The following is a 12172-nucleotide window of genomic DNA, read 5'->3' as shown; positions in this document are numbered from 1 at the left end:
TCGTACTGCTTGGTACATGCGCGATATCTTAATTGGCTCTAGGCCTTGTGATCTGAGGTCAGTAGTTATTTCTTCAGCTGGTATGGTTTCAGCCAGACCTCTGATGACCACTTTTAGATTTTTTTCACTCCTAAGCCGAAACGTGTGATATGGGACTTTCAGTTCATCCATAAGTCTGGTGAGCTGGCTGTAATCCGAAGTTCCTTCAGGTTGAATCCGGATTCCTTCATCTGTACTCTTGGCTGATGTAAATTTGATGTTTGTGTTCTTCATCATCTCTGTAATTAAAGACCTTTTTTTTTGTTGTTCTTAAAATTACTGGTGGAATCCTCTCTTTGGGTTGTGCCCTGGAATCGGTCTCTATTCTTTCATCAGGTTGTGCTGTTAAGTCCATTGGAGTTGTTCTTTCCAAGGGTTGAGGTATTATTTCAGGTTCTGCAGCTGGCGACTCCTTCTTGTGCTTCTTTCTGCTGACAACCTGATAGTCTGTAGAGTTATATGAGTCCACTAGGGGCTGGTCATTAACTGGCGACATAATCTCTCTAGAGTTATCTTGAGAAGTGCTGGGGATAGGGTCAGGGGATTGATAGTCCTCTGTTTCAACCTCTTCTATTTGGTGGATTGCTACCTTTCCTGGCCATTTCCTTTGCAGCAGGCCTCCTACATGTTTGAAGATTGCCAATAGCTGCTTGAAGTCGAGCTCATCATATGGAGAGTCCATAATTTGGCCTAAGAGAAAATAGCGGTTGCTCGGGTTTCCCGAGTAGTTTGCGAGTAATTCTGTAGACTTTGAGAGTCCACTAGCTAATCCCGTAGACAGCTTAGAGTAAGCGTCTACCAGCAAAAAGTTAGTTTATTATAAGTGACTATCCTAAAAAAGGAAAAAGAAGTTCCGGGAACTTACTTGGACACAGTGCAGAGACCTACCTCCCTAAAATACCATTCATCCACCACTGGTCTTCATTGCGGGTGGGGCCTACCGGCCATCAGACCTCTACATATTTCATACAGAGGGGGGAGATAGTAGGTCTTGAACTGTGTTAGTTCCAGTGCAATGCGAGCTTCTCGAAAAACCTTATATAAAATTCAACTAGGCAGAGTCTAAAGGAATACGTCCGATCACAACGACAGCAAGAACAGAATTCAATTTTATGCACATTTATTTTGTGTACTTATTGGTGCGAGAGAGATAACGAGTTTTCTCATGAATATTGTGGGGAAATGTTACGCAATGTCCATTAGCAATGAAAAATATTTCTATTTCAGGATTTGTGTTTTTCTCACCATGAGATATAAAAAAATTTCATTAACAATTAACTATTTATAGGTAACGGTATAATATTCGACTTAGACAGTACGCGTGCGCATATCTCATGGCAAAATATCCAAGTACAGTACATTCTTTCCATTAATTAAATAACATGTAGAAACTTTTGTTTAAAAGTGGTAGTAATGCAAAGCAAATTCAACATCACACAACTGTGAGTCATCACTCGTGTGTGTGCGTGTGTGTGGGTGGGTGGATGGATGGGTGTTAATAAATTTAAAGGTGAAAATAATTTCTTTCATTCTAATTACACAAAATGAAAAAATGCTTCAACAGGTACTATTTTTGAGTAACCCACTATTTTGCACATGACTCATTTCTTCCTTTATTTTTATTAGAATATTTTCATAAAAACTGGAAGACTCTTTTCTCCCGATCTCTGATGGTTATTGTTATATGAGTTTTATTGTCATAATCGGTCTCATAAGAGGTAACAGAGCTTTTCTTCTCGGGTTTTCAACCTCGCGAAACAGGCAAACCGACCGGAGAACTCATACAGTTAAAGAAAAATGCATTTGCACGGTAGATGAAATACTGTATAGTGAAGTAGTTAAGTATGGCGCGTAGTGACTTTTTTGATAAGTCCTGGGACTTCATGGAGGTCTCACTAATAATAATAATAACTGAAAAAAAAAATGTATATAATAGTTTTTTTTTTTTAAGTTGTATTATTGATCAACTTATTGCACTTGAGATTTCAGGCTGAATTCTTTATATCTGGCCTTGTGATTACTATGACTGTTATGCGCTGCTCACCATTACAATAATCCATTAAAAATTATACATTTTAGGTTATTTTATTTTATTTTTATTTGTTTATTTATTTTTTGTTGTTGTTGTTGTTGTTGTTGTTTTAAATAGCGTAATTTTTTTAAATTTTTTTGATACATTTTTTTCCCAATCGAAAAAGTCCTAGTTTAATTTCTAGGATATACAAATTATTTCTTTATGATTATTGTAGGAAAGAAGTGAACTTCGGCCAGAAGAATATAGATATGATGACAGATTAAGATCACGATCGCCATCACCTGTTCGCCTTCGAAGAGATTCACCTACGCCGCCCCGCTTACGAGCACGATCGCCAACGCCAATTCGACGATCACCATCTCCAAGAAGAGGACCGCATGACATCGGTTTTTCTGATGCTGTGAGCGATATGGTTGATATAGTAAAATATGAAACAAGCAAAAAAGGAAGAGCAAGAGGTAAGAGTTACATCAATTATCTCTTACATCAGCTACATTATCTCTTGAAAGCTGGGCATAATTAGCATTTTTCCTAGTTATTGTTTCAGATAATTTACTCGCATGATAAAATATTCCAAAACAAATATGGACATTAAAGAGCGACCCATGGCTTTTCTTCTGGGAAATAAGGCAGGATTGTGTTTTGGTAGCATTAAATTCACTAGATTATCTCCAATCCACTTGAGAATGGCTAGAAGATAGTTGTTTAAATCATTGGCCATAGGAGATCTGAGCATTACATGGTTTAGTAAATAACGAAGAGGAATGAAGTGGATTGCAAAGCTATCAGTGAGATTGGACATTAGTCAGAGAAGATTGATGTAGGAGAAAGCGTGTAAATGAATGATCCTATCCTTAGCTGAGAAGTGAACAAATTCAACCTAACCATTAAAGTTGGTTCACTTCTCAAGATCGAAGGTTAAATTTCGTCGGACGATCCCAAGAAACCAAAATTAATTTAAATAAGCATTATTAAAAGCCATTCCTCAAGGCTACAAGAAGTCGATTATGATAATGAGATGTTCGTTTTTACGAATAAAATACAACCTTAAACCACACACTTTTTTTTAGTGTACTACTCCAAAACAAAATGATCTACAACTATAACAAATCCAAACTTATCAAATGGGATTCGTATTCGAATAACTTACTATGACCTAAAGTTTACTATGTTGATTTCAAAAATAGTGTCTTTTATGTGTTTCATACGATTTTTTTACAAATGGAAAAATATATAACCGAATGTCTTTTCTTTTCCCAGATTTATTTCTATTAACCTAATAATCAAATAAGCTAATTTATTAAAACGAAATGAATAAAATTACTCAAGATTTGTAAGAAAATGAAATAATATTTATATAAGGGTTTGTCTTTGATATCGACTGCATTCACAAATGTTTCCTTAGATGAAACAGCACTTCAATTCCTCAAGTAAAACTTTTCGCCATATTGTCCGCCTATTTGACTTTGTCATTCGCTCTAGTTATTTTACATGCCAGAATAAGCTTTACCAACAAACTGAAGGTATATCAATGGTTAGTTCCCTTTCTGCTATACTTGCTAAGTACTTCATGGAACTATTCCAACCACGGATACTGAACAGCGTCTTTCCTAAACCATCCTTACTGTACAAATATGTAGAGGACCTCCTTGTGGTTTGGCATGGTTTCTCTTACTGATTTACAAGATCAAGTTTTCGCCATCGTATCCAGTTCAGTCTTGAGGGGGAAAAGGATAACAGGATTGCCTTTTTATATCTCCTTTTATTTCGTCAACCAGATAGCCTTCCTTTCTCAGTTTTTAGAAAGAAAACCCATAACGACTTTACATTCATGTTATTTCACACCATCATGGTTGTCAAAAATTTGGCACCATTAAGACTGGTACATCGAGCTCCCTCGTTTTGCTCTACTGAAATGCCGCTCTCTCGGAAACAAATCACACCAAGTCTAGCGTCCTTGTTAATGGCTTGCCGAATCTTATTTCAATAAGATCACTGACAGCTACAGAGTTTACTTTTCATTGCCTCTCAATGTGGTGGTGACACACACTGAACATACAGATTACTTAGATTTGTTGGCTTAAAAGTGCTCTTTCGCCCTATTAACAAGTCTACGTGTTAAAGTTTAGTGTGAAAGTCATACTGAAGATGCCCTTTATGATAATAAAAATTACGTAAATAAAATCTGCAGAGAACCTTATATTTAGATCCACTAAACTTTTATGGAAAATGTATTTGGTATTTGCATGACAAATCCTCTTACTTTCGTTTTACTTTCATTTTTCATTTAACTCTAAAAGAAAGGAAACAATCCTCTTACTGGCCATTTTCGACAGAAAACACGCGAGAATTTTGTATAATGGGATTTCTGCCTCAAAAAAAAAAAAAAAGTTCTTTTAAAATTAACAGAATAAGTGACCAGAACGGATGCGAAAATATTGCCATTTTGTAGTATAGCATTCAAGCTTCTTGTAGATTTGTCAATAATCGGGTGAAATAATTGAATAGGGAGGAATATAGCATCTCGCTCAACGATGTCAAAAGTGTTTAGAGAATGATAGAGATGTTGAAAAAATAACAGAATAGTCTCGAATGATGGGATTAATCCATTTGAAAGCCATTATTAAATAAATTATTTTAAGAAATCATAGACGGCAGTACCGAACCTCGTACATGTATAGCAGACTTTATGGAGGTGTTTGTGGTTCAGCTGGAAATTGAGATCAACTTCCATTTGAAAGTATACGTAGCACGCATTATTACAACATCATTATTTCTACAACATCCTCAGCCTACTGAAGATGTTGTAAAAAAAATACTGAAAAATGCATAAAAACATTGAAAATGTACTCAAACATTAAACCACTCAGAGTGGCATTCCTGGGATGTTCCAACCACATGTATTCATCACCTATTGTTTTTACTTTTGCTCTTAAGACTAGATTTATTTTTTTTGAAAATCTCGAATATCCTGGATAAAAACTTGAACTTACTAGATTCCATAATACATGCTTCGATTGAAAAAAAAAAAAAACATACATAATATATTAAGAATGTTATTCGAATTTTATATATCTATAAAAAGGTATATTACATAATAGCGCTTACGATATTTTGTAAATTATATCTACGTAATAGGAAAAAAAATAGTTGTTATTTTCGTGCTTGGGATGTTCCAACCCAAGTTACTGTATGTTACCTTGAATTACTTTACTAACAGCTACATCTTTTCAGACCCCTATGAACTATGTAAGCGCTAAACTATGTAATTAATCTTATGAAATACATTTATAAATTGCATTTATTTTATTGCTGAATATGTGCAATATGTACTTTCACAAATGAAAGTGAATCTTTTATTTTATTTTATTTTTCAAGCGAAAGTTCGAGGAGATGATCTGATGATCCATCCTTATGGCTCACCCGTAAGAGGAAGATCACCTGTGCGCCGTTACAGCAAACCTTTTTGGCGAGGAGTGTCACCCACGCCTGGTTGGAGTCGAGGTGATAGTCCAGAGTTCCAAAGCACGTGCCTTTATAGGCGATCTCGTAGTCCTAGTCCTAATCCCACCCCTACTCATAGCGACTACCACTACGGCACTACACATTTGGACCACCGATCCCGCAGTCCGAGCCCCTCTTCCGCCCACAGTTTGCCCTTGCAGCGACGGCCCGGAGGAAGAAGATTACCCCCTACTCCAAACAAGCCTTCCAGGTTACGGTTGGATGTACGTTCTGTGGAGGGAATTACTCTCCCAATGGTGTCCCATTCTCCTACCGTGCCCCAGCATAGACGATTACTGGGGGATATCAATTTTCCCAGGGTGAACGCTTCTCCAACTCATATGCCAAAACTTCAAATGCCGCCCCTTTGGCGAGAACGGACGTCTCCCTTTATGGGAATACATGGCCCCGCTCTTACTCGAGGAGTGAGGGCAACCAGTAGTATCAGTTTGCCAGGACACGGAGATACCCGCTACAGCGAACGTGATCAGTACCAGCATCCATTGGCCTACCACGAGAGACAACTGCGTCAAAGACATGAAGAACCACTTAGCTTCGAGGTTGCTGCTGCTATCGGCAGAGGTTCTCGACAACTCCCTTCACCCTTGCCTAATGGATACAAACCAGGTCACAGAGAGCGGGAAAGGATACGTAGAGAGCCCTCATTGTTTGGTGTACGGACAGGTCGCTTGGGGCTTTGTCGTAGTGATTCAGATGAAAATGATTGGTTCTAGCGATGGCCAATCAAAATTCCTTGTGCAATTTTCAGACACTAGCCGTTAGGCGGCCTAGCCTACAGAGACTCACTCCAACAGGAACAGCCAAGCCCGAGTTCCGATAAAATGGGTCCGGTCTCCTTCTGTTCCTCTAATGATAACTACTGTGTGTGTGCTCATGCATGTATATATTGTACATATATATATGTGTATTTATAAATATATTTATATATGTGTTACACACACACACATATACGTATATACACATATGTATGTGTGAACTATGTAAAACGCATATTTACACGCGTGTATCTATCCATTTTACATTATACGTACACGTAGATATGTATATATATGCATACGCACACAAAAATTCTATATATTCTACATAATAAACATTTTTTTCTCATTTGTGATCACCATCGAACAGGCCTTGAACTGCTAAAAGCTTTTTCTGCCCCTAGTGACATAAGCCACACCTTTGTCATATCGTCTGATTGCTGACCCATTCCGTCTTTCATGCTGATGACGCTGTGATAGCACGGCTTCCTGTGACCCGATTTGACATACCAACTAAGTAACCCTCCGTTCGCACTTCCTGAATGCCACCTCACTCTCTGTCCAGAGACCAAACTTCACACAACGAAGTTGTTCCAGTCCTGTCAGCCAATCAGAATCAGATTAGCCAATTTTTATTTCTTAGCAAACGAACTGCCAGTTATCGATGTGATCTCACTGGGCCAATCGCATAGAAAATGAAATTATTAAAGTTTATATGCCTCACACATTTCAGATCGAATCAGTTGTCCGCTTAAGGTACCTCATAACTTTTTGGATTCTTTAGCTGTGCATTAGTTTCCATTTCGTAAATATAGAATTTAAATGTATTCGTCCCATTTGCATTAGCACTCTTAATCCAGTCCTACACTAGTTGATCCTTATTCGTAACTTCTCCAATTAAATGCTGTCAATGTTCAACCTTAAGCTTTCCTGAACCTAGATGCAGGTGTTAATAGGCCTTCAATAGTGAAAGGTCTTAATATACTGCAATAACGTTCCTTTTGACCCTCATTCCTTCCATAGAGAAAGGGTTAAACAATGTAACCACATCTTCTGTAGAAGAACAAAGATTACGCATTGTCGCTGCCGAAATCATCAGCTTAAATACAAATATTTTTACTGTTGAACAGTTTTTCCTTCATCAAACTTTTTGTCCTTAGCTTGTCTTATACTTAAAAGTACAGGTTTTGCAATGTATACCAAAAATTACTAGCAACTCTGAGGTAATGGTACTCACTATGTTCCTCTGGCATACCTCTGTATGTTATCTTAATGGGATCTTTAATGTAGTGTATTCTGTCACATCCTCATTCTCCTCCTCCTCTTCCTCTGTAGTTTTGACTCCGATTTGCTGTCTAGCCTTCCGCCACCATTCCTAAAGCTGATATTACAAGCTCTGTTGTTTGGTGACCCCTCTTTATTGCCTGGTCATAGTCTAGTTTTATTTACAATCACCACACTGTTGATACTATTTTCTTTCTTGTTAATGTATCGCTATATATACTGTATTATAAGAATGGTAAATATTAAGTACAATTTTGTATTTTTTTATAATAACTCTGCCAAACCACAAGATTATTCTACTGGTTTTTGCTGTGATCCACAGTCCATTGCACTTTGTAAAAATTCTCACTTTTCTCATACTTCTACCAGGTTTTCTTGATCATTTTAGATGGTTTATAATTTAGAAATTTGCAATAATTTAGTTAGATTTATTCCAGTGCTGCCCCTCTCACGCACATTTGCACACACACACACACACGCACACACACACACACACACACACACACACACACACACACACACACACACACACACACACACACACACACACACACACACACACACATTGCATACCCGGAAGGAATGCAAAAAAAAAAAAAATAGCGCCAGCTGTCGCGCATTTATTGAATCACTTTTTTAAAGCCCTCCATTGAATCGTGGAAAGATACGAACACAAAGTCATTCAGTTGACGTAAACTCCACCACTTTGCTTAGAACACAGAACAAAACCAACTGATGATAAAAATAAAAAAATAATGATAATAATAAACGTTTATAAGAATCGGTGTTTTCTATTTGCTGCAGCAGTTATAGTCGCCAATTAGCGCTTTACCTTTGTAAATAAACGACCTTGCCAAATTGGCAGAAAAAAAATATTTAGTTGGGTAACGATAGAAGTTTTGCTCTTATCTTAGAATTCACTTTACTAAACTTCGAGAGTTTAGTGTCACTTCTGCAAGAGCAGTTTCGTAATATGCAAATTCGGCCATGGGAAAAGCCGTAGTTTTGTCTTTTCCCATAGGCACTTAAATTGTATGATACCGAAATTAGATCTAAAAAAGTCTTCTTTTGTACAGTCAAGACTACTGTGCCCCTGTTGGTCAAAATGTGTTCATTCACCCTGCCCCTCAGGAAAAGACTTCTCTCATATAGTTAAAAGATCAACTGCTTAAGGGGTATTATTCTTTAAAACTAGTACATCAGGGTCTAGATCAATAGTTTGACAATTACGACAGCACACTTGTTAACATGTCTTGTCAAATCATAGCAGCCTATCCCTATGCTTGCGAATAGGTTTTGAAGCATTGCATCTCTCTAGAGTAGATGTTTTCTAATCTCGAGGTTTCTATATTTTCTATGCAAGTCCATCCCATTCAAAGTGAGAACTTTTAAAACTTACAATCAGGTTCTATTCCTTCTTAGTCCCTCACAAGGGAAGGTAACATTTCTACATACATGATTTTTTTTTTCGTTCCCACCTCTGAGGATTTTTTCCTCCTGGGGAGAGACGTTCTCCCCAAAATGTAAATAACATGTTACTAATTACTGTAATGATAATACATTATAAAGAGGCTAATCCATATTCGACAAGAGTACTGAGAGAATTTATTTCGGATCACTGACGCCTTGTTAATTGTTGTATGGATATTTCTTTACTTCTCAAATTTATTTTCCTTGTCATCCTTCCCAGAAAATGCTGCTCTTGTCCATTAGTATTTTATTTAAATTAAAAAAAAAAAAGGAATAAATGAGAGAGAGAAAAAGAAAGAAAGCGTGTATGTGTGTGCGTGTGCGTGCGTGCGAGAGAGAGAGAGAGAGGAAGATTTAAAAATCTGTAAGCATGGATAATTTTTTTTAATGTAACTCATCTCTGTGCTTAATTTGATCAACTATATTAGCATGGAGTAATCCGTGTTCTGCGCACAGAAACAAAGATTCGATCAAATCCGCAAATCTTTTTCTGTATTCTTTGTCAGATGAATCAGATACGCTTCACGGTGAGAATGTACTGCTGAAGTGCCAAGTGGATATTCCTTTTAGCCATTGGATGTGAGTTTAGGTCACGTGAACTGATTCAGACTGAGTTTACCCCTTTACTTGATCTCCATGTCGACAAGGCAGAGGGAAACTTACTGGGTTGTTGTGCCTTATTTGTGATCGGAGGAAGCCTCTTCTGTCAATTGTTTTCTTTCTCATTCCTGTTTGTATAAGCCTTGTAAATGATTACAGTTAAGAAACAGTTTGCAACGAATAAACTTTCTTCGCTGAAAAATAGAATTCTTGTCAGTCATTGTGATAACAACAACAATACTAATATTTTCTCAATGGTAAAAAACATTTTAAAGAATATAAAACCATCAAACGAAAATACTGTAGTGATAGGAACAAATAAACGTTCACATACTACCAGATTTGAATAAACACAGACACATAAAGGAGGAATAAATCTCATGAAATCAACTTGAATAAGATCGGATCAAGAATTATCTCAATGAAACGATCTTCCAAAATGATGCGTCCCTTGGAAAATCGTTACACCAATTCTTGCATTTGTTCCTATCACTGTTAATCTTTTCAAAGGTAGTATTTCGATCATTTGTAAAATATCTCTTAGCGTTTTGTGTCCACACAATTGTATCTAACACGTTCCAGCTGGGCACGACACAAATTGTGCTGTGTGATCGGTTCAGAACGTGACGAATTATTGTGTGTTCTAGAAAAATCAGTTATATTAGAGGGGGGAAAACCTTTTTGTTTTCCGGTTATATAATTTCCAGATATTTAAGAGAAATTCTATAATTATTTGTATTTTTAAAATTTCTAAAGGTGTAGATATATTATAAAGCCATATTCACGAATATTAGTTTTATACAAAAATTCTACTGGCAAAAAAAAAAAATCGAAATTCCCAATTTTGCACATTGGACAATTGTATTGTCCAATGTGTAAAAATGTCCCCGATCGAAGCGGAAGAGGTATACAGGGTGTCCATATTGGACCTCCCTAATTTCAAAGAACGGTAAAAAATCGAAATTCGGAAATATGTAAGGTTTGGGTAGTTCAAACGTTGCAAAGACTCTACCAGTTTCATTCAGAATTTGATGAGTGTTCCTTCCCATTTGTACAATTTCGACGCCATAATCCAGACATTTAAGAAGTAGTAGTGGTAACACGTTGAAACTAGGGAGGTCCAATGTGGACACCCTGTATATAATAGTCAAACGAGCTCCCAAGAGATGACAACACCTGCGAAACATAGCCCGGCTTGAACGTGATGAGCTTGAAAAAAAGGGGGGGAAGATAACAAGGTTTACATCATGTCTTGCGAGTACAGAACATGTCGAACTATTTGCCTGGAATGCAATTTCCGCACAAAGTGCAATATAAGTTTTGTGGAGAGTATATCATTCTCACCATAAAGTTTAAGCTATTAATTATGATGAGTCTTTGATTCCATGGGGTCTTAGCATAACAATAATTCATTCTGTGTTCTGTCCAGACTATATTTGTCGTAATGCTCTATCTGGCAGAACGTGATAATTAAGTGGGAGAAGTAAGAATGGTAATGGAGTTAGTCTTTTAGTGGATTTGATATTCATGTAGTAAATCGTGGAATATTGTCATCATCATCATCATCATCATCATCACAGTGAAGGGAAGGGTAGTAGTGTCTGCCTGATAGTTGATATCGTAAAAAGAGTGCATCTATTAAATAGAAAATTGTTTAAGGAACTTTGTCACTCTCCAAGGCAGTGGCGGTTCGTGGCTTGAAATCGTGGGGGTGCTGCAACTTTCGAAATACGCACTTACGGTGTATACGTGTTGGATAAAATATCAAAATGATGATAAAAATTTTAAAACAAATTAAACATGAAAAAATATTGTTTATTATCGATAAAATTATACAGTTTGGTATAATTCAAAATTACTAAAAAATAAAATATATTCTTCTTGTTTTGTTTCATGAAAAAATATTGTTTATTATTGATAAAATTATACAGTTTAGTATAATTCAAAATTACTTAAAAATAAAATCTATTATCATAACCCCAATAATGTTCTAAAATAAAAACTATAACAAATGTTATAGTTTTATTTTAATTGTATTAATTTGGACATTACAATTAATGTCTTTAATTGTAATGTCCAAATATTTAAAGAGACGGAGTAAACACGATAAGCACTACGAACACTCTACTACTGGCGCAAACTGCATATAAACAACAGTGGAACTGTGTGACGGACAGTGCCGCTTTACGCTAATAGCTCGTATCTCATTATGACGTGCATATGCTTGCGCGCGTAGCAATATGACGTGGTAAACAGTGCTGCTAGCGTCCTTCGCCCTCCTAAATGCTACAAGCAGGGGCGCGCCAGTAGTGTCCGGCGCCTGTGTGCAAACCTTTAGTTGGCGCCCATATACCCCTCCCCCCCAATAAAAAAAAAACTTTATAAAAATTATTTTTAATATTTTATGCCAATAAAGTAAGTATTTCATTTTGAATTTTATCTCCTAAATAGAAGGGCATGACAA

At 36.7% G+C, this 12172-nt stretch overlaps 1 protein-coding gene across 1 annotated transcript in view; it reads left to right on the top strand.

Annotated features, from left to right (window-relative positions):
* LOC150103937 (voltage-dependent calcium channel type A subunit alpha-1-like) overlaps positions 1-6727 on the top strand; it is a 1762795-nt gene extending 1756068 nt beyond the window's left edge. The window contains exons 39-41 of the mRNA XM_090397103.1: positions 2289-2532; positions 5453-5530; positions 5579-6727. Of these exons, the coding sequence (XP_090253229.1) occupies positions 2289-2532; positions 5453-5530; positions 5579-6312 (1056 nt within the window). The 3' untranslated portion in view covers positions 6313-6727. The remainder of the gene's footprint in view (positions 1-2288; positions 2533-5452; positions 5531-5578) is intronic.
* Positions 6728-12172: the final 5445 nt, after the last annotated feature.

The sequence above is a fragment of the Typopeltis vanoorti genome, chromosome 8 (genome assembly GCF_054136105.1).
Source record: "Typopeltis vanoorti isolate ZY-2024b chromosome 8, IOZ_Tvanoo_1.0, whole genome shotgun sequence".
Lineage (NCBI taxonomy): Eukaryota > Metazoa > Arthropoda > Arachnida > Uropygi > Thelyphonidae > Typopeltis > Typopeltis vanoorti.
Note: the sequence above shows the minus strand (reverse complement) of the source record. Positions and strands in the feature narration are given on the sequence as shown.